Source organism: Rhinatrema bivittatum, chromosome 8 (genome assembly GCF_901001135.1).
Source record: "Rhinatrema bivittatum chromosome 8, aRhiBiv1.1, whole genome shotgun sequence".
NCBI classification, from domain to species: Eukaryota; Metazoa; Chordata; class Amphibia; order Gymnophiona; family Rhinatrematidae; genus Rhinatrema; species Rhinatrema bivittatum.
The window spans coordinates 207,872,790-207,896,419 of record NC_042622.1 but is presented as its reverse complement, the minus strand read 5'-3'; the positions used below and the strand labels follow the sequence as shown (position 1 = coordinate 207,896,419).

At 44.4% G+C, this 23,630-nt stretch overlaps 1 protein-coding gene across 2 annotated transcripts; it reads left to right on the top strand.

The window, feature by feature from the left end:
* The first annotated feature begins 490 nt into the window (after positions 1 to 490).
* Positions 491 to 22,264, top strand: SUPT4H1 (SPT4 homolog, DSIF elongation factor subunit). Of its 2 annotated transcripts, none has more exons than XM_029613054.1 (5): positions 491 to 729; positions 15,365 to 15,471; positions 17,336 to 17,391; positions 17,853 to 17,906; positions 21,821 to 22,264. In XM_029613054.1, the coding sequence occupies exons 1-5, from the start codon at positions 649 to 651 to the stop codon at positions 21,886 to 21,888; spliced, it is 366 nt and encodes a 121-aa protein (XP_029468914.1). In that variant the 5' UTR covers positions 491 to 648; the 3' UTR covers positions 21,889 to 22,264. The 2 variants fall into 2 exon arrangements, with proteins under 2 accessions (XP_029468914.1, XP_029468915.1); XM_029613055.1 differs by having other exon boundaries at positions 497 to 717.
* Positions 22,265 to 23,630: the final 1,366 nt, after the last annotated feature.

Genomic DNA, 23,630 nt, shown 5'->3' with positions numbered 1-23,630 from the left:
CACTCACATACTCATTCCCCTCTCCCCAGCCCCCTCCAAGCACATCTCTGGCCCCCACACTCTCATTTCCCCCTCCCAACATACTAATTCCTTCCCTCCTGATACCTGGCTGTAGCTGCACACTCTGGATTCCTTTGCTGTTGCTCTCCAATGCTGTGCTGCTGGCCTTCCCGTTCCGCCCACGTGCGATGCTGTGCTGGCTAGGTCTGCCCACAAAATGTGTCCTGTGCATCAACAAGGCTTGCATTCTGCTCTGATTGGCTTACTGCTGCAATATAGGGATAGGGTGCGCCTGCTATGGACAGGCTCATCGCAGCAGCAGCAGCAGCAGCCAATCACTGTAACATGATTCAGAGCACAAGTCCCGCCCAACAAGCCCAAAAAACCGCGACTGGCAGAAAAAATAGCCCAATTAAAAGCAACCGGCGAATCGGAAAAAAAACCCGCGAATGACTATAAAAAGAAGCCCAATCTCGCGGCAAATAAGCGAGGTTGGCAACACTGCCGGGCTCCTTGCCAGCCTTAAAGATGGCCGCCAAACACGCTCGGGAAGTAGAAAGGCGCGTATGTCATGTGACTGCTGCTAACCTTTAGCTCTCGGGTCACGTAGCGTGCGGTCCCGTAGTTCCGGTGCTTTCTGCAGCCAAGATGGCGTTGGAGACGGTGCCGAAGGATCTGAGGCACTTGCGAGCTTGTCTGCTCTGCTCCCTGGTGAAGGTGTGGCGAGAGGTCGGGGATTCGGGGCATAAGGAGGGGGGAGAGAGAGAGAAGGAGGGGCCGAGGATTTGGGACCAGTGAGGAAAGTGGTTGGTGGCTCGGATAGGAGATAATGATATTTTGGATCGCATATATTTGCCATCGTTTCTGAGGGGGAGTAATTCATCTGTGAGCCGTTGATAGTTGATTGGGATTTGATTTGTGATTTTTTTTTTCGTATTTTTCTGCTGCTTATATGTAGAATGGACAAAAATCAAGTGCTTTTTACTTTTCGTGTGTAGGGAGACCTCTAAATATGGTACACTTCTTTTTTTTTTTTTTTTTAGCTATACAAGGGAAGATCACCTTGTGTCCATGTTAACCATGTTTAAAAAATGTTTTTTTGTTAGATCTGTTGTTTTAGTACTACTAAAAGACCATTGGATGGTATTTTATATTAGTGATGTTGGGGAAATACTGTGTTTGTTCCTTTACGGGTTTGGGGTTTTCTGATTGGGTGACCAAGGTGTAGTGGAGCTATAAAAGTGAGAACTTTTCGTGTGCTCCTGCCCTTAGCGGAAAAGAACTGGTGGTAATCTCCAGTATATGTCTGGCTGAAGCAGCCAGCCTGTGGGCTAATTGGACCCTGTAGGGCAGGGGTCGGGAACCCATGGCTCGCGAGCCAGATATGGCTCTTTTGAGGGCTGCATCTGGCTCGCAGACACGTGTCGCCATACTTCGCGGTTCCCCGCTGACCCAGCTGCTCCCCGGTCCTCCGCCGCCCGGGCTTAAAATGCTGTCAGCCCGGGCGGAACGCGGCAGGACAGCTGGAGTCAGCGGCACCGGCGTGCTCTCTTCTCCTCCCCCCCCCCCCGCGGCCCGGAAGAGGAAGTGGAGAGCATCGGGTGCCTGCGCGGGAAGAAGAGACCACACTAGCGTGGTCTCTTCTTCCGCAGGCACCCGATGCTCACCACTTCCTCTTCCGGGCCGCGGGGAGGAGGAGAAGAGAGCACGCCGACTGGAGTCATCCGGGTGCCTGCGCGGGAGTCATCGGGTGTCAGCGCTGGAGTCATCGGGTGCCTGCGCGGGTCTTCCCGCGCAGGCACCCGATGCTCTCCACTTCCTCTTCCGGGCCGCGGGAAGAAGAGAGCACGCCGGTGCTCTCTTCTTCCCGCGGCCCGGAAGAGGAAGTGGAGAGCATCGGGTGCCTGCGCGGGAAGAAGACTGCAGCGCGGCTCGGAGGAAAATGAAAATCTTCAACCGCGGCCGATGGGACTCCGCCTTCGCCTCCGCGAGGGCTGAAAATGAAGGAGGTTAGCGTTGGGAGGTGGCTGCTGCTGCCGCGAGTTCCCGGGGGGGGGGGGGGGGAAGGGGGAGAGAGAGAGTGAATGAGCGAGCAAGCATGTGTGTTTGAGATCCTGTGTGTGTGAGTGAGAGATTGCATGTATGTGAATGATTGAGAGCCTGTACATGTGAAAGAGAGTATGTCTGTGATTGAGATCCTGCCTGTGAGAGAGAGAGCATGAATGTAAGTTTACCATTGGGAACCTGTATGTGTAAGTTTGTAATTGAAAACCTGTTTGTTTGAAAGAGTATGTGTGTATGATTGAGATCCTTTGTGTGTGAGAGAGATCATGTGTATGTATGATTAAGAGCCTGTGTGTATAAGTAAGAGAGAGATCATGTGTGTCTGTGTCTGATTGACAGCTGGTTTAGGTGATGGAGCATGTGAGTATGTGATTGAGAGCCTGTGTTTAAATGAGAGAGAGAGACCATGTGTGTCTGTGTGATTGAGAGCTGATTTAGGTGAGGGAGCATGTGAGTATGTGATTGAGAGCCTGTGTTTAAATGAGAGAGAGAGACCATGTGTGTCTGTGTGTGATTGAGAGCTGATTTAGGTGAGGGAGCATGTGAGTATGTGATTGAGAGCCTGTGTGTAAATGAGAGAAAGAGAGGACATGTTTGTAAGCATGTGAATGAGAGTCTGTGTGTGAGAGAAAAAGACAGCATGTATTTATGTGATTGAAAGCCTGTGTGTGTGTAAGCGTGAAAAGATAGACAGCATGTGTGTAAATGTGTAATTAAGAGCCTATATAAGTGAGAGAGAAAAAACATTTGTATATGTGAGTGACTGAGAGCATGTGTGTATAGGTGTGTCATTGAGAGCCAGTGTGAGAGAGAGCGCTGGTATGTGACTGAGAGAGGAGAAAGTTCCAAGCAAACCACCCCACCTCCTGCTAATTCAGAACAATCTCAGGACACCTGGATATCAAACGTTCCCAGGTATGCAGAGCAAAAAAATTTTTGTATCCTTATTATTTTTCATTACTGGATCTTTGTGTCTGCTATTTTGAAATATTTTGTTGGTATCTGGAAATGTTTTATATGAGTTTTTAATTATTGGATATTCCACTCATCAGCTGTTTCGAAATATGTTCTTTTTGTTAGTACAGTTTTACTGCTGATGATTTTATATTTCTTGATTTGTTTTATAAGGATGTGTGATGTTTCTTTTTTCCTTTGTTACACTGCATACAGAGACTCTGGCTTGTTGCAGTTTCCAATTCAGTTTTTGTCTGCATGCTTCTTGTTATGCGTTTTGGTCTCTTTATTCTATGTTAGGTGAGGGACAGCACGTGATTCAGGTGAGGTTTTCTGCTGGCGTGTAGTTTCTGTGTAGGACTCTATAGCAGCCTGACTTGGTCCGTTTTCCTAATAGGAGATGTATTGGTGTCTTAAGGCCTGGTGTAATATTTTCAGAGACTTATTGTACTTTAAAAGTGTGATCTTACATAAAATGCACACATTTACTTGTATTTAGTTTTAAACATATTGTATGGCTCTCATGGAATTACATTTTAAAATATGTGGCGTTTATGGCTCTCTCAGCCAAAAAGGTTCCTGACCCCTGCTGTAGGGGCTCCTCCCCTCAAGGGGAGAGGCCCTTAGCCATGGAGTGGGTTTCTTTCTCCTTTAGAAAAGCTAAGAGATGAAAAGAAGAGATCATTCCTCCCTCTGAGGAAGTGGGCTAGCAGCTGGGGTGAGACCACAGTGAGGAGTGCCCTAGAGTCACCCTTGAGGGCAGTGGTCCGAGGAACCTGCATGGGGAGAAAGGTAGTATGAAATCTGCAGTGAAGTTCTATGACCAGCAGATGAGTGAGTAAATCATATAAGCTGAAGCTGCATTTGGTCCCTTTTGGATGTGAATTTTTATACCGACAGAGGAGAGCGCCATTCTGTAACTAGGGCTGGGATTTGAGGTACATTAAGAGGAGTTGAGAAGTCTAGACTAAGTGTTAGTTTTGTCCATAGTAAAAGTAGTTATATGGATACAAGAGAAGAAGATAAAAGAATATAATTATTATGATCCCAGAATTTTGTGATTTCATTGTATAATTCTAACTGTAGAAACCCATGAGCCTCTGAGTTTATTCAATTATTAACTATGCAACCTGCTTGGCATTCATGTAAATAATTGCTGGCTGGTTCATTCAGAAAAATAAAGTTAACTGTTTGGTGTCTTTCATCTTTGAGGGTGAGGCATGGGATCAAAGTTCATGAAGAGGAGTTGAAGGGAGTCTTCCCTATCCAGTCAGGTAGAAGAGAATAGTTAATGGATACCCATGCTGTAATTTCCTAGCGTGTAGCAGATGGACTCGGGACCAATGGGTATAGTGTACTCCTGACAGCAGTTGGAGACAGATCAGATTTCAATCTGACGTCAGCCTTAGTACATATACCCCTGCAGGAAGTGCAGCTCTTCAGTATTCTCCTCGAAAAACATTGTGGATATATGTATGACTGAATAATTTGAATAACTTGATTAATTTTATAACTTGGTTAACTTAGTTAATTTGAACTGGTTGAATTGGCTATAGCTGGAGACCGCCAGTGCCCTCAACCGAGAAACGTCGACACCCGGTAGGATGGGTGTTCTAGATGAAGGAAGTATGGCTTACCTGTGAATCACTCTCTCCCGGGGATGTCCCCCGAGAATTCCATGAGTAACGGCAGCCGTGGGTGGGATACTGAGTCCATCTGTCTACACTAAGGAAAACGAAATTATCAGGTAAGTAATTTCTCAATTTCCTAGCATGTAGCAGATGGACTCAGGACCAATGGGATGTATAAAAGCTACGCCCGAACCGGGTGGGAGGCTGCCCTTGACCCACTTAGTACTGCCCTTACAAATGCTGTGTCCTCCCGAGCCTGAACATCCAGGTGGTAAAACCTGGAGAAGATGTGCATGGAGGACCATGTTGCCGCCCTGCAGATCTCGGCGGGTGACGGCATCTTGGTTTCCGCCCAGGACACTGCCTGGGCTCTAGTAGAATGGGCCTTGACTTATAAAGGCGGTGGCTTGTCTGCTTCCACGTAAGCCGCCTTGATGACTTCTTTGGTTGCTCGCGAGGCCGCTTCCCCTTGCTTCTTCCCGCTATGAAGGACGAATAGATGGTTCGTCTTTCGTACGGATTCCGACCTTTCCAGGTATCGGACTAGGAGCCTGCCGACGTTGAGATGGCGTAGACTTCGAGCCTCTTCTGAATTCTTATATAGAAACATAGAAATGACGGCAGAAGAAGACCAAACGGCCCATCAAGTCTGCCCAGCAAGCCATGCAGTTCATCCATTTATTTATTTATTTTCCCCCCACCCTTTTTCTCCCTCCCATCCATCACTATTGGCTTCCAGCACCCTCCGGCCCCAACTCCCTTCCACCCCTCCACCAATGCAGAGAGCAGTGCCGTATCCGCATCCCAGTGAACATCCAGCTCAATCAGGGGTAGCAACCGCCGCAACAAGCAGGCCACACCCCTGCCCCATACTCTTACCCACCCCTGCTTTGTTTGTTTGTTTCTTGTTTTTGGTTTTTTTGGAGATAGCAGCCCTCCGTGAAGGCGGCATACCAACCATTGGCCACTGGCATCCCGCTCCGTGAATGCCTCTGTGGCTACTGCCGCTCCGTGCAGTGTTTTGCTGCCTGAAGGTGGAACCCCAACTACTGGCCACTGGCATCCCGCTCCGTGAATGCCTCTGTGGCTACTGCCGCTCCGTGCAGTGTTTTGCTGCCTGGAGGTGGAACACCGACTACTGGCCACTGGCATCCCGCTCCGTGAATGCCTCGGTGGCTACTGTTGCTCCGTGCAGTGTTTTGCTGCCTCCTCTTTATTTACGCCCACTAGACTTGATGGATCCACAGTGTTTATCCCACGCCCCTTTGAAGTCCTTCACAGTTTTAGACTTCACCACTTCCTCCGGAAGGGCATTCCAGGCATCCACCACCCTTTCCATGAAGAAATACTTCCTGACATTGGTTCTTAGTCTTCCTCCCTGGAGCCTCAGCTCGTGACCTCTGGTTCTGCTGATTTTTTTCCGACGGAAAAGGTTTGTCGTTGTCTTTGGATCATTAAAGTTTTTTAAGTATCTGAAAGTCCGAATCATATCACCCCTGCTCCTCCTTTCCTCCAGGGTGAACATATTTAGATTCTTCAATCTCTCCTCGTAAGTCATCCGATGAAGATCCTCCACCTTCCTGGTCGCCCTTCTCTGTACCGCTTCCATCTTGTCTTTGTCTCTTTGTAGATACGGTCTCCAGAACTGAACACAGTACTCCAGGTGAGGCCTCACCAAGGACCTGTACAAGGGAATAATCACTTCCCTTTTCTTACTCGATATTCCTCTCTCTATGCAGCCCAGCATTCTTCTGGCTTTTGCTATCGCCATGTCGCATTGTTTCGCAGACTTCATATCATTAGACACTATCACCCCAAGGTCCCTCTCCTGCTCCGTGCACATCAGCCTTTCCCCCCCATCGAATACTGTTCATTCGGATTTCCACTCCCCATATGCATGACTTTGCACTTCTTGGCATTGAATCTTAGCTGCCATATCTTCGACCACTCTTCCAGTTTCCTTAGATCCCGTCTCATTCTCTCCACTCCTTCCGGCGTGTCCACTCTGTTGCAGATCTTAGTGTCATCCGCAAAAAGACAAACCTTACCTTCTATCCCGTCCGCAATGTCGCTCACAAAGATATTGAACAGGACCGGTCCCAACACCGATCCTTGTGGTACACCACTTAAAACCGCTCTCTCTTCAGAGAAAGTTCCATTTACCATCACACATTGTCTTATGCTCATCTGGCAATGGTAGCGAGATGGTTTGGTTGAGATGGGAGTGAGACATCACTTTGGGGAGGAACGACTGAACTGTGCGTAACTGGATGGTTCCCGGGGTGAGTCTGAGGAACGGCTCTCGGCAGGACAGTGCTTGTAGCTCGGATATACGACGGGCCGAACAGACTACCAGCAGGAAGGCTGTCTTCAGTGTTAATAGTAGGAGAGACAGGCCGCGGAGAGGTCTGAAGGAGGTTCCTGCTAGGAAATCTAGGGCCAGGTTGAGGTTCCAAAGAGGCACCGGCCACTTCAGGGGTGGTCTGATCTGCTTGACTCCTTTCAGAAAGCGGGAGACATCCGGGTGAGAGGCCATGCTGCCGCTCTCTCTCTTGGTTCCGTAGCATGTCAAGGCCGCCACTTGTATCTTGATGGAGTTGAGAGACAATCCCTTCTGTAGGCCATTCTGCAGGAATTCCAAAATCGCAGGAATTTTGACTGAGCGTTGTATGATGTCGCGGTCCTCGCACCAGGCTTCGAATACTCTCCAAATCCTTATGTATGTTAGGGATGTGGAGAACTTGCATGCTCGGAGTAGGGTGTCAATTACTGCCCCCGAGTATCTGCTCTTCCTTAGGCGAGTCCTCTCAATGGCCAAACCATAAGAGAGAATTGAGCTGGATCCTCGTGGAGGATCAGTCCCTGTTGGAGCAGGTCTCTGTGTGAAGGTAGCGGCAGGGGGCTCCCTGTCAGCAGTCTTCGCATGTCTGCGTACCACGGTCTTCTTGGCCAGTCAGGGGCCACTAGAAGTACTGGTCCCCTGTGGTGTTCTATCTTGTGGATGATTGCGCCCAATAGGGGCCACGGCGGGAAGGCGTATATCAGAGTCTCCTGTGTCCAGGTCTGTACCAGGGTATCAATTCCCTGGGGCTGGGGTTCCCGCCTGCGGCTGAAGAAAATGGGTACTTGGGCGTTGGACCGGTTTGCCAGGAGGTCCATGGTTGGTGTTCCCCCAACGGTTTACTATCATTTGGAAAGCTGTGGTTGACAGTTTCCATTCTCCTGGATCTAGACTCTCTCTGCTGAGGTAGTCCGCAGCGATGTTGTCTTTCCCGGTGATGTGGATGGCCGAGATCTCTTGAAGATTCACTTCTGCCCATGACATTAGGAGGTCTATTTCCAGCGACACCTGTTGGCTACTGGTTCCTCCCTGACGGTTGATTTGGCCACTATTGTGGCATTGCCCGACATTACTCTGACCGCTTTGTCTTGGAGTCTGTGACTGAACCTTAGGCAAGCTAGTCTGACTGCAAGGGCTTCTAGGCGATTGATGTTCCATCCTGACTCTTCTTTGTTCCATTGCCCTTGGGCGGTTAGCTCCTGGCATTGTGCTCCCCATCCTCATAGGCTGGCATCCATGGTGAGTAGGGTCCAGGTTGGTGAGGATAGTCTTGTTCCCTGGCTCAGATGGGCTTCTTGTAGCCACCATCGTAGTTGGGCCCGAACTCTGTCTGGGAGTTGAAGACGTATGGTGTTCTGGGACAGTAGATTCCATCGTGATAGGAGTGAGCGTTGTAGGGGTCTCATGTGAGCTCGTGCCCATGGCACTACTTCCAGTGTGGATGCAATGAGGCCGAGGACTTATAGGTAATCCATGCTGTGGGGTGAAGTTTGCTCAACAGGGTTCATAACTGGGTCATCAGTTTTTATCAGGTAAGTAATTTCTCCATTATACTGGTCCATGTCGCCATCTGCATGACCATTTTGAAGAACTTGCCAAACAAATTTGGAAAGGAGGACCTTTATCCGATAGAGAAACCCTATCCATTATTTTATGTATCCCCTCAGGGGGTTACGGTTTGTTTTGTAACTTTTTAGTTAGAGAGATTTAAAAAAAAAAAATGCATTAAGGTTCAGAGATAAAAAAGAACTGAATCTGAATGTCTGTCAAAAAGTTTAAAGTTTATATTCTATGTGAAAAAAAATCATATTTTGCAGGATAAAAATGTTATAAATATTTCTGTTTATATTTGTATATCACCTGTTTTGCCACATGGGAACCCAAAGTGGTTTATATCTAAACAGTTCAATAATTATTTATTTATTTATGTAGGCATTTTATATACTGTTGTGCCAAAAGAAGATCACAACGGTTGATATGTCAGAGCTTCTCAACCAGTGTACCTTGGGGGAGTTCTTCCTGTGCCTCTTTCCTCAGCCTGAGAGACTCAGCATGATCCTCCTCCCTGGGCTCATGCTGGATTCTATTGGACAGTGCTCCAAATCTTTTGTTTGCTGCTTCGGCCCTTCTCTCTCGTCCTATGGCAACCAGACAACACTGAGAGAGACTGGAGGGGAGGAGCAGAGTCCATGCAGCAGCAGTGAATGGTAGAGAAGAGCCACTGCTCTCTGTTCAAGCCCCTCCCCACTGCTTCCTGGAGAATAGGGCTCTTCTCTGCTGCTATGTTCTGTTTACTTGAAGAGTCACTGCCACAAGCCTTAGATGTCTGTGCTGCAGGGGCTTGGGACTCGGATATCAGCAGAGTAAACAGTCATTAGAGATGCAGCCAGATGAGAATGATGTATGAGAAGGGAAGGGGGCAAGAGGAGAAAGGGAGGAGGCACAGGATGCTGATAGTTATATGCACTGCTGCACTTCCTGGGTTGGGCAAGGGGCAGGGAGAGGTTTGTAAGGAAAAACTGGACCATACTGGGGGAGGGAGGGGGATCAGGTATGAAGCAGAAGAGGGGAAAACCAGGAGAGGGCAGGAGAAGAGAGAGAGAGAAAAGACCAGGGACTGAGGAGAGGAAGAAATGACTCGGGTAAGGAGCAGTGTGGTGGAGAGGGAATGAGGGCCAGGAACTGGGAAGATAGAGATGGAGAAATGACCCAGGAACAGAGAGAGAGGATCCTGAATTTGAGGGTAGAGGAATTCTGGGAAATAATGGAGGAAAAAGGGAATGAGGAATGGAGAGAGAGAATAGGAGGAAAGGAGAGCATCAGAGGAAGAGGAAATAATAAAATATCCACTCAAGTAAAAAGACATAGAAGGAAAGAGGGCACCTGAGAGAGGGGAAAACAAAAAGAGCATAGAGAAGACCTGAGAATGAGGGAAAAAAGACACCATCAGCCAGAAAAGCAAGAGAGACATCAAAGGTTGGAAACTTGTATTGCCTGATAGAGAATGTTAATAACTAATCAGTACAAAATATACTGGGACACAGATCAAAGTCTCTGTCCTGGACCTGTATCCCACATAGAATTTACATGTTGGGAAGAGTTGAATTTTGTGGGCTAATTTTGATTTCTGGTGTATAATTTAATGTTCTTGTATTTGGACCCAACCCACCAATTTAGAGGCCATCATATTGGGCCCAAAAAATATTTTGTAGTAGCAAAACAAGAATATGCTTTTAGGTGTATTTTGAGAGTAGATTACAGTTTTGGTTTTTTTTTGTTTTTTTTTTTTAATTTAAATTTTTATTGTATATATGATATATTAACAGAGCAATGCTTTAAAAATGACAACAGTAGGTGTAATCATACATACAATTCAGACTTTTGTAAGTTGTACGCGAAAGTAAACAATCAATAAAACTTTTTAACACCAGCTATGCGTCTCTTTACTGATCTGTTCCCTCCCCTCCCCCACCTTACTATGAAATCCCCCCTATCCCCACACCACTCCATCGTTGTGACCCATAAAGTTCTCTGTTGAGCAGATGTCTAGATAGCCACCCGTACTATGGTATTCTAGGTAGATAATTGCCACTGCCTGTAGTTACGCCATATTCGTAAGAATGTCCCATATGTTTTGTGTATAAACGCCGTAATTTCAGCTAGGGTATATATTTTTTGTAGTTTGTCTTGTACTCCCCGAAGCGTGGGAAGGTGCTCTGCCCTCCACAATTGTGCAAGATGTAATCTAGCTGCAGTTAAAATGAAGGAGAGCAGGCGATTGTCATAACCACCCAGTATCCACGCCTCCTGCCCCAAAAGCGCTTGGCCCGGGGTCAATCGTATCGGCACCGAGAAAAGCTTCCCTAGCCACGCCTCAACTTCTCGCCAGTTAGATTACAGTTTTTACCACATGCACTATCACAAATTGGCACAACAAATTAGCGCCGATTTTGATCCAGGTTTTATTACATTGGCCCCTAGGTAACTTGCTCTCCCCGCACATGATAATACATTTAAGTCCATCATCTGGTTTCACTGGGGTTAATTTTCAAAACCATCTAGCTGCCTAACTACAGCGTTAGGAAGTTAGACCAAAGCTTTTGATAATTTACCAGGCACTCCACTGCCCACTCCCCTCCGCTGAGAAAATTGACCATTGAATCCTACTCTCTGTTTCCTATCTTTCAGCCAATTTGTAATCCACAAAAGGACATTGCCACCTATCCCATGACTTTTTTTTTTAGTTTTCCTAGAAGCCTCTCATGAGGATCTTTTGTCAAACGCCTTCTGAAAATCCAAATACAGTACATCTACTGGTTCACCTTTATGTACATGTTTATTAACCCATTAAAAAAAGTAAAGCAGATTTGAGGCAAGATTTGCCTCGAGTAAAGCCATGCTGACTTTGTTCCATTAAACAAATATGTTCTGTGATTTTGATGTATAGAACACTTTCCACTATTTTTCCTGGCTCTGAAGTCAGGCTAACCGGTCTGTAGTTTCCCAGATCACCCCTGGAGCCCTTTTTAAATATTGGGGTTACATTAGCCTCCCTCCAGTCTTCAGGTACAATGGATGATTTTAATGATAGGTTACAAATTTTAACTAATAGATCAGAAATTTCATTTTTTAGTTCCTTCAGAACCTGGGGTGTATACCATCCGGTCCAGGTGACCACATCTTTTAGGTTCACCATGATTTGGTTCAGTCCATCTGAATCATTACCCATGAAAACCTTCTCCGGTACGGGTATCTCCCCAACATCCTCGTCAGTAAACACCGAAGCAAAGACATCGTTTAATCTTTCTGTGATGGCCTTATCTTCTCTAAGTGCCCCTTTTAGCCCCTTGATCATCTAACAGTCCAACTGACTCCTTTGCAGGCTTTCTGCTTTGGATATATTTTTAAAAGTTTTTAGGGGTCTCTATGGGTTACCAGGTAGTCACTTATTTGGTTATCTGCAAGTTCGTCGTATCACCTCTATCGCATCTTCTGCTAAGCTACCCTCACACTTTCAGGCCCTTGAAGGTTTCTTCATGCTTGGAAGTTCACATGCGCCATCCGTGTCTAGCTATTACCAGGGGCTGCTTAAGGGTATGGCGACTGACTCATACCAAATTTCAGTGGAGCGCTGGGATCGAGATGGAGTGTTTCGGGTGCCTATAGCGGTTTTTGCTGCCTGCCTGAAAAATCTGACTAAAGTTACTAGCAGCATGTACTATAGTGAAATGCAATTTAAATTCCTCCACAGAACCTATATCACACCACAAATTGCCTTTCATGCTAAATTGGCGACCACCGCGACTTGTTCGCGATGTCATTTATTCACAGGGACCCTTACTCATACCTTCTGGGCTTGTCTGGGCATTCAAATGTACTGGGGAAGATTGTGGGATGTTTGCGGCAACTAATGGAGGTCAATCTTCCAATATCCCCATATATGATCTTATTTGATTGCATTCCCCGGCCACTTGTTCAGGGACAAGGCCCTCGTTGGTTTCTAAAAAAGGCCTTTGTGGTAGGGAAAAAGGTTATCCTAATAACATGTAGGGACCCTGACTCCCCTTCTTTTTGGATGTGGCGTATTCACTTACATCGTATGATGCAAATGGACAACTTGGCTTCAAAGACCTCTCTGCAGCAGCACCGTCGTTTTCTTCAAATCTGGCATGTTTATCTTCAGGCATTACCACGCCGTGCACGTAGCCTGGTCCTCAATGACTGATTAGTGCTGGGAGTCTTATAAATTCTCTACTTGTGGACTATTTATTGGACTTTATGTACTTTTGTTGCTAGGGGATACGATTGGGGAGGTGGGTGGGTACTTTCTGGATGGGAGAGGTGGTCTAGGGCGCAGGATTCGATTCTGGCGATCAGAGATGTATAAGAAACAATATGTCTCTGATTCTTTTTGTTTATCCAAATGTTTCAGTTCAATAAAAAACGTTTTATACTAAAGTTTTTACTGTGAGTTTTTGCCTCTACAGCCAACTTATTTTCAAATTCTCTCTTAGCCTGTCTAATCAATGTCTTACGTTTATGCATTATCCTATTTTCTTCTGTTGGATCCTTCTTCCAATTTTTGAATGAAGATCTTTTGGCTAAAATAGCCTCTTTTTGCCTCACCTTTTAACCATGCCGGTAATCGTTTTGCCTCCTTTCATCTTTCTTAGAGTGTATTCCACACATTAACTTCTCTTTATTAGCTGCCTTACTGACTACTAAAAGCACAAACACACTAAATAATATACTCCAATAGTTTACTTCTCCCCAATACAATAAAAAAAAAAAATTCCCAAGCAAAACTTACTGATTCCTTTCAGCCGCCAGCAACGTGATCCTCTCCTCTCAGTGCTCCTACATTTCCCCTATGAGGAATGGCTAAAGATGTTAGACTCTTCAGCTTGGAGAAGAGATGACTGACAGGAGATATGATAGCTATATAGTCATGAGTGGAGTGGAACAAACATTAATCAGTTTACTCTTTCAAAAGACCAGGGGACACACAATGAAGTTACTAGGTGATACATTAAAACTAATAAAAAAATTTTTTTTTTTACTCAACGCATAATTTAAGTTCTGGAATTCATTGCCAGAGAGTGTGGTGAAAGCTATTAGTGTAGCTGTGTTTAAAAAAAAAAGGTTTGGACTAGTTTCTGTAGGAAAAATCCACTAGTTTATTAAGGTAGAGTTGCAGAAATCCACTGCTTATTCTTGGGATAAGCAGCTTGACCTGGCTTGGCCACTGTTTGGAAACGGGATACTGGGCTTGATGGCCCTTTGGTCTGACCTAGTATGGCAAGCCTTATGTTCTTATCTTTGATGTCATGTAATCTTTTTTTTTTTTTTTATAGAAGAGCTTCATAAATAGTCCCAGCATGACACATCTTGTGTTCTTATAGTTACGCAGTATAACAGATTACCTGAAGAATCTACCCTTCCCCACCTCCAGTTACTCCACCTGAAGAATAATAAGGAAAGACGTACATAGGCATAGGGAGGTAATATTTGTGGGTTGAGGTGGGGCATCACCTCCCTGTCCCTTGCCCGCCCCCCCCCCCAATTGGGAACCATTACTCAGTCTAGAAGTTCCCATAAAGCATCTCTAGTAGATTTACTTTTGTTCTCCAACTGCGGATTTGTGTTTCTAGAAATAATGCCCTTGCTAAGTTAGTATGAGATGCTTTCAACCCTAAGGGGTAACCTGCACTTAGTTGCAGTTACTGCCCGTAACAGAAGGCATGGAGGTAACCTGCACGGAGCGGCAGTTACAGTCCTAAACAGAACCTGCACGGGGATAACCTGAGTGGAGCATCAGTCACAACACCAAACATCTGCTGGGCAGACTAATGGACCATTTTGGTCTTTATCTGCTGTCATTTACTATGTTACCATGTTAGACTGATGGCCCCTAACCATCCACACTGTTCTCTCAGTGCAACTTTTCCTCTTGCCCTTTACCTCTTTCTAAGCATTTGTTGATTAAAAAAAAATCCAAAACACACCAGCTTAAATATTAAAATGTCATTGATGATGGTTATTGGCCTCCTAATGCATCGTGACAAAAATAGTCCAAGATTAATCTGGGCCTCCTGATTTCCTATTCACTGAATTGGAGATGTGTGAGCCAAGCCTTTGCATTAATTCACTTTGGTAGATAAATCATGATTCAAATTTTTTTTTTTTTTCTTGACTACAAATCTAAAAAAAATTAAAATATATGGGCCAGATTTTAGTATCTACGCCCGATTTTATAACATGGGCGTGCATGTTATAAATTCCAGGGTCGGCGTGCACAAGGGGGTGCACCTTGCGCGCGCCGAGCCCTAGGGGGGCCCCGATGGCTTTCCCTGTTCCCTCCACCCCCCCCCCCACCTTCCCCTCCCCCATACCTTTGTTATGCAAGTTGCGCCTGGCAGCTGAGAGGCCCTACGGAGGCCTCTGGCCATGCCCCACCCTGCCCCTTTTTTTCAAGCCCCAGGACCTACGCGCGCCCCGGGGCTTGCGCGCGTCGCTAGGCCCATGAAAAATAGGCTCGGCGCGTAACCCCCTCTGGATTTACGCATGTTAGGGCTTTTAAAATCTGCCCCTATATATATTTCACTGATTTAAAATGTATGCTGTCTATCCTTCTAAAACTGATGATTTAAATCAATCTACCCTTCTAGTACAAGAACACGTTGCCTTTCAGTGCAGTGCACTGCTTAGAACACAATTCTTGTCTCCTCCAGTCCTGTAACCTCCCTGTGTTTGATAGTCTTGTAGCCAGGCGGATTTTTCTGTACAGTACTGCAAATAGTAGTGGTATCTTACCAATAACACACATGCAAGATATTGAATGTTTAGAGAATTTGACATTTCTCTTTGTCCACAGACCATTGACCAGTTTGAATATGATGGCTGTGATAATTGTGATGCCTACCTGCAGTTGAAGGGGAATCGGGAGATGGTGTATGATTGTACTAGCTCTTCATTTGATGGGTAAGTGAGCCGAACTCTAACACTGGCATTGGAACACAGCTCTGAGACTAGCTAGCTGGGTTACCCCTGGGGGGGGGGGGGGGGGGTTATTGCAGAGGTTCTCAAAGTTGTCCTGGTGACAGCAGAGGGAGTTGGGTTTTCAGGATATTCATAATGAATATGCATGCGATACATTTCAGTATAATGGGTCTCCTGTGAATGCAAATGTATTTCCTGCATATTCATATCCTGGCAGCCCAACTGCCTGTGGGGGTCATCATAATAGGTTTGAGATGTCCTGTACTGTGCATGCATTTTGAAAACTTTAAATGCTTTGGAATGATTAATGATAAAGCATCCTCAGTAAGCATTAACTTGGATAGTAACCTGGGTTTGATGTAAAAAAAATGAAGAAATGTGACCATCTTATGAGTTTCCTAAACGGGCTGAAGCTCTGTGTCCCTGTTGCCCAGTGGTATATTGTTGATGGCTGGAATTAGGGATAGGTAGAGCAGAGTGCAGGTGTTTGACTGTCTAATTCCTAGGGTCTGCTTGGCTCGAACACACAAACAATAGACTAATGAAAAAAGCTGTCTGCTTGTGTATGGATTTTACACTCAAAGGAGTATGGGAAACAGCTACAGTGTTAACCAGGGCATGACACAGAAACTTGTAGGCTAAATACAGAAAATGTCGGCGCCCGGGAGATGAGTGACAGATTGCTTTGGAATCTATAACTGTCTTCTGTATTGGGGTCCTAACTTATTTGTACTTAGGCTAATCCCTCACATGATTTCCCAATCATATAGTTAGGGACCTTTCTTTTATTTGTCCTGGGAATTTCAATATTATAACAGAAAAAACAAAATCAGTGGAAAAATGACTGTTATAACATACAGGAGAAAAATCAGGGAAAAAGTCAATTTTCCACTGATTTTGTTTTGTTTATAGCATTGAAATTCCCAGGAAAAATACAAACTGGAAATGAAAGTCCCTATCTGTAATTAATCAGATTGTTGCGATCACTATAGTGTGGCTATATAACCGAACTTTGAACACGCTGCTTGGCTATCATTTGTTTGCTCCCTGATGTTGTAGAAGACCTAATTGGGACCTAAAGGTACCACCTTGTGTACCTTTACTCTGAGGCTGCACAAAGGAGGTCCTAGCACCATGATTGAGCACTGAAAGAGCTCATGAACTGCAGGAACAGGTCACTACGCTGATGGTGGTGAAGTAGCAGCTGCCTAGTTATGTAGAAAGGGTTTCCATCCACATGCAGACTGCTCACAGTAGCCTTAGAAGTAAGTTCAGGTCTTGAAGCTGGCTTTCCTGTACTGCAGCGTGCAGCACAGACACTGAGCAATCATAATAAGCTCTATGCAGGTCGGGTTCTGCTCATCTCTATAGCAGATTACAGTTCAGTACTGCTTGAGGAGAAGCTTTGTTCTGTTTTCTGATTCAAAGTACAGAACACACACAGCTTGATTCCAGTCTCACATAGCAACACTAGCCAACAATTTGTGCTGTTCTGCAGCTCTTGGTACCTGTCTGTTTGCAGGACATTTTTCTCGGAAATTGGCATTGTACGCTGGGTTGAAAGAGTATAAAGTGGGATATTTCTGAAGGGTAGAAAGCACCTATGTGTATAAGTTATATCTTGTGTTCAGAAAGGTTCCTTAATTTTCCAGCTCCTATTGTATTCTCCTTTTTCTTTGTCTTCTCCTGCTAAAACAGAGAACCAGATTCATGGAAATATTGCACATAATTTGTGTGAAAATTGAGAATTATATCTTTAGGTTCACTTTTGTGTAGCCATTCTTGACCCTTTAATCCACCCCTCTTTTATTTCCATTCCTAATCTGTTTTTCTTATTGTTTTGCAGAATCATAGCCATGATGAGTTCTGAGGACAGCTGGGTCTCCAAGTGGCAGCGAATTGGTGACTATTTTTTATAGATTACTTGAACCATCTTGCATGTGTTTGGAGTTTTTAGATGAGATTGAATCTGAATCCAGTGGGGACGTGGGAAGATATGAACAGAGCCCATGTAGACATGGAATTTCAGTTTGAATGAGATGTCCAGTGTAATATCCAAAGAATCTTGAAGGTCATTGCTTGGAGGCCGTGCAAACTGGAGAGAAGTGTATGATTGCTGGAGGAGAGAAAGGGGTGTTGAATACATTTTTTTTTTAATTCAGCCTTTTGTGACTGGTATTCATCTTCAAAGCAGATTACATTCAGCGCAAATGAGAATGTGGAAGACATCAAGGATCTAAAGACATGTCAGACACTGAAAACTGGATTAGTAGAAGGCAAGGGCAGAAGATGCTTGGAGAGAGGGAGGAATTCACTTAATCATGTATAATATTTCAATTGACCAGTATTTCTCTTTCCACTAGGGAATTTCAAACCAGGTGTGTATGCTGTGTCTGTGACAGGACGCCTTCCCCAAGGTAATCTTCTGCTCAGTCCATTGGTCTTTATGAAATGTAATCAGGATATTCAAATTAAGGCAAGCAGCGTGATTTAAATTGGTGATTACCTCTAGCAGCATGTGGGGGCCACGATGCAGCAATCCCTGCTAGAGCTTCAGGGGAAGGAGACTTGTGAGGTAATGGGAGCCATGCCAGACCTGTTCATTAGCAGCAGAACTGGTGAGGGGGGAGTTGGATTTCTTTTCCCAGCTCCCACTCGCATTGATGGGGGAGCGGAAGAGAAACTGCAGTTTTTGAATTGTCCAAGAAGTCATGTGGTCTCTGCGAATGAGTTTTAAGAAGTATTTGCTTGAAAATCCCTCCGAGACCCTTCCACCAACATCTATTAGTATTTGTCATCTTCTAAGGAAGGTGCTAATAAGGGCAACAATAACAGTAGAGTGCCTTTTGGTATCTTCTGATTCACTAACTATACCTGAAATAGTGGAGAAATCTAATAGTAAACTGACATCTAAGGCTATTCTGATAATCAGTTTTGGACCTGGAACGGGTTTTGAGGAGGTAGTTCTGTCATCTGAATGACCAATTATCTACTTATTTATTTATTTTGATATGGTGATGTGGGTTTTCCCTGTTTTGCAAGTGACTTTCAAAAGAATTAAAAATATCTTTGAATTTGGAGTAAATTCAACCTCACAATACAACCAGACTTAGGTAATACATCTCATGAAGGAAATGCTCTGAAAAAAAGGCTAAAATTGAGTTTGATTGCTACCTTGTGTTTGGATATGTGGGGATTATGCAAAAAATGATTAAACACCTATGTCTAACTTATCTGTGATCAGTGCAGTAACTGTAAATGTGAACCAAGGCACATGAACATTAAGACCTCATAACTTTGTGAAAAGACTTGTCTTTTGTGGAATCACACATTATTGTAATCATAGGTCAAATAGCTCAGTTCAATGAAAATTTCTCTATGGAAAATGTTTTTTTTCTTTCCGATATGTGCTTAAAAACTGCAAGACTCAACTGAAAGTGTGCCAAGGCTTAGTTCCAGACGGCAGACACTCAAAATACAAAGTTAGAATGAATTTATCTTAATACACGCAGCACTGGCTCAGATTGCTGATTCTTGAGTTCCCAGACCTTGATACGGGCCGTGTTCCCATCTGCTTCAGGGGTGATTTAACTGCAGTTCCATGCCGACATCGATAGATAATCCTGAAAATCCGACTGGCTATGGGGTTCTCAGGACAGGTTTGGGAAGCCCTGCCCTAAAGTGCAGATCAAATCAAATGGTGGCTATTCTGATACTTTTTAAATTAGGTAGGGGGGACAAGACATGGGTACCCATTGTCATGTATGCTGTTTGCCCTGGCAATTTGAGTTGTTGACAAAAAAAAAAAAAGTATCTGGATATGTTTAGGATACTGATTTGCCAGGAGGAACATAAACTTCTGCTACTGGCTGATGATGTGATGTTCACTATAGCAAGGTCTATAACATCGCTACCTAATCTTCAGGCCGATATTCAGTAAGGGGAGGAAAACGCGCGTCCAACCCGCGGCACCTAATAGCGCCCTCAACATGCAAATGCATGTTGATGGCCCTATTAGGTATGCACGCGGGATACAGAAAGTAAAATGTGCAGCCAAGCCGCACATTTTTGCTAATTTCTTCCGGCACCGGGAAAGTGCACAGAAAAGCAGTAAAAACTGCTTTTCTGTGCACCCTCCGACTTAATATCATGGCGATATTAAGTCGGAGGTCCTGAAGAGTAAACAAAGTTTAAAAAAAAAAAAAAATTTGAATTCGGCCCGCGGCTGTTGGGCCAAAAACCGGACGCTCAATTTTGCTGGCGTCCGATTTCCGAGCCCGTGGTTGTCAGTGAGCTCGAGAACCGCTGCCGGCAAAATTGACCGTTGGCTGTCAAACCCGCTGACAGCCGCCGCTCCGGGCTAAAAGGAGGCGCTAGGGACGCACTAGTGTCCCTAGCGCCTCCTTTTACCCGGATCTACCGCCGGACCTAATTTAAATTCTGAATCATGCGCACCGGCGAGTGGCCGGTGCGTGCGCCGGGAGAGCAGGCGTTCGCCCGCTCTCCTGCAGACTTTACTGTATCAGCCTGCTGGTAAGAAATGGCCGTTTATGGTAGGATATTGGGATTTAAAATGAACGTGTTCAAATCCTAGGCATTACAGGTTAACGCTCCTTGGAAATGGTAGAAAATATTCAAAGGTATTTTCATTTTAAATGGGCTAAAAAGTACTTTAAACACTTGGGTGTTAAAATTATGGGGGAATAGAAGAAAGATGGGGCAGACGAGTTACGGTTCCCTGATTAATGCTATCAGTAAAGGCCTCCAAATAGGGGTTAATCGAACCCTGAAATGGCTAGGTAGAATTGCCACTAATTCAGATAACACAAGAGATTTTATAAGTTTGGAGCTAAATAAATACAAAAACCAAACTTCTTTTTAATGTGGTGTGTTAGGATCATCATACACCAGAAGGCACTTAAATTGTGTGAGGATCAGAGCTGTTGTAATCATTGATCCATTTCTTTAAAAGTCTCTTCTTAAAAGTGCTTCAATGTGCCAAATTTAAAGTGAATTTTTATAAATGTCAGCTCATTTAAAGAAAATATGAATTAATTTCTTTGGATACTTATAAAAATTCACTTTTTTCTTCCCTGACTTGCAGTCTGATTTCTCTAACTGGGCAGCCAAGCAGCGAGATCCGGTCCAGCGCAGTGCTGTTCAGGCCCAGCCTTTCCATGCTTGAAAGCCGACATGCCAGCAGCCATCTCCCTGCTGGCTGGACAGGGTGGATCTACCTTTATAGCATGACCCAGCCCCCCCCAGTACCTGGGAAAGTAACAGTGCCCCAGTTCTCCCCAGGCTCTGCAGAGCTCCAGCCTGCCACCTTCAGGGCCAGCAGTTCAAAACCTACGTCTGAAGGCTGCTGAAAATACTTATAAAGACTAGAATAGGAGAGATCTTACCCCCACATAGATTAAAGGAACTATATGCTCAAGTGTCTGATGCATATTGGTGAGAGAGTGGGCACAGGGAAGCAGATTTGGTGGAGCTGTAGTAGTGTTCTTTGGAAGAAAGCTCAGACTTAGAACTAAACTTTTAAAATTGAATTTAATCCTGTGGTCTTGTGGCTAAGTTAATTGCCCGTATGCTCATGGCAGCTCCTGGGAAGAGGGTAAAGTCTACCAGTTGTAAAGTGGTTTATAGGATGGGCACCAAATGGAAAAATGAACTGCTGTATGGAGGAATATGTTTTCCTGGCTGTGGAAGCAGTTTGGGAAAGCAGGTTTGAGGGATGGGGAGGGTTACGAGGGGTTGAGGGTATAAGTTCGGGTGTCGTGGTCCATCGTCACATGTGTTTGTTATTTGGCCAATCTATTTTTGTTTGCCATGTGTTACAATTTTTAAATTCAAAAGGAATGTCCTTGAATTTAAGCCTCTTGTCTCTTGAGAACTCAGTGAAACTGCTACGTTTTCTTTAGGCCGGAACAGTTTGCGCCTTAGGTCTGCATAGAATTGTTTGGGTTTTCATTTTGTCTGGGCTAATGTGCAAATGATTAGGTTTGCTCTATAGCCCTTCATGATTCCGCCTCTTCTTTCCTCTCATTATTAGACTTCCCCACCACCCCCGTTGTGGATCTTACCTTTACAGGATCTTGGCCAGAATAGTCTTCTTTTTCTCATCTTTCTTTTTTTGGAATGTTTTTCCTTATTTATAACCTTATTCAGGATTAGGCCAAAACCAAATGTTGTTGTCTCATTTGAAATGTTATGTCTTAAGTTGTTAAGTTTAAAATTCAATAAAATAAGACTAACGACCTAGAATTGCTGATTAGACTTGTTTCTTAATTACACTTTAATGCGTTTTTTGTTTTTTTTTTGTCTAATGTAGGCATTGTACGAGAGTTGAAGAGCAGAGGGGTGGTCTATAAGTCCAGAGACACGGCTATAAAGACCTGAGTGGTGATTTTTAAGGCTGTTCCTATCGGAGAGGAGCCATAAAGGGACTTCCTGCTGAAGCTTTTATGACTCTGCATCTCCTGCCTGTTAATCCTGTTCCAGTTTCTGAGCAGTAACTTGACTACCTGGGCGTTTGTAAGGAGGTTGTCCACGCATTATCTTTTAGACTTTGCTGGTTTTTGGATTTTTTTTTTTTTTGCTGGACCTTTGTTACTTTTATGCATATAAATATATCTCGTTGGGAGTCTGAAACTCACTGTCTTAATGACAAACTCGGAAAGTTTAGCATGTCGTTTCTTTGATTTAAAGGCTTTCATGCGTAGTCGTTATGAAATCTTGTGTTGATTCAATAAATGGTCAAGGAAGGTGACTTACATTTCTGTGGTGGCTTTCCTTTTTTTTTTTTTTTTTTTTTTTTTTTTAATATAAATTAAAGTTCTTGCAAGGGGCATGCCTAATGTTAAAACAGTGGTACTAGCTGCTATCTGAAATCGCAGCAGTCTTAACAAAAACTTTGTTTAAATTTCCCTTTTAATTTTCAAAAATCAGAGCCAAGAATACTTGAGCAAAGAAATATTCTAAAATTTCAGAAGAAAAATTCTGCCTAAGAAAGTAATAACATATATTAGACCTCGGCTGTGGGAAGCTGAAGAGAATAATTTTTTTTGGGGGGGGGGTTTATTTAAGATTTTTATTGAACCAATCAGATAAAAACACATCAAACCTGGTATGCAATTGTCAAATGAGAATACAGAATGAACAGTTGCAACCAAAATCAGAAATCAATCAACAATATAAAGAGGTCCAGGCTTTTAGCCTATCCCGTAACTTTCATGGTTCATTTAACCCTTACCCCCCCCCCCCCCCCCCCCCCCAATGCTTCACATGTATACAGAAATGAAAAGAAGGAAAAACAAAGGCTTCCCACACCTGAAGGCCACTAAACCCTGGTAAGAGTCCCTGGGGACGCACAGCGACAATGGGTCCATACAGCAGCTGTGCAATATTCAGGTTACCGGTACCCCGCCACTTTGGTAAGCCATTTTTGATAGGGCAGCCAGATTGATGTAAAGCACGATATGCTTTTATGTTTATAAGCTGTAATTTGGGACAATAAATAAATCCTCCGTACTTTGTGTTGGATATCCTTTAGCGTCGGAAGGTTAGGGGATTTCCACAAACGGGCTATCTCACAGCGACTGGCTGTAAAGACATATTGAACTAACTGGTGACTAGGGTAAGACACTCCAGGAAACCCCCCTCCCAACAACACTTGTGCAGGTGTGCAAACAGGCAATCCAGGTAAAAATTCACGTAACCAAGAGAACACCAACCCCCAAAACATCCTGACATGAGAGCAAGTCCACCACATATGAAAGAACGTACCCTCCTCTATACATCCTCTCCAACAGGTATCTGGATAGGAGGGCAGAAATTTATGCAGGAGAGGGACACCGATACCATCTGTATAATAGTTTCTAAGAATTTTCAATTAGAGAGGCAGCAATATGTCCCCTGCCCAAATTCTGAAAAATCGATTTCCATTTTTGGGGTGTCCAGTTAACCTGCAGGTCCTGCTCCCAGGCCTTTTGAAAGGTATACATGGTGTCCTCTTGTATCAGTAACATTTGATACAGCCTAGATAAGATTTTAGTACCACTGTGAGCCCTCTCACATAACTTTTCAAAATCAGACTCACCCTGAGCAAAATGTGTGGCCAGCAAGTTAGTTCTAGCAAAGTG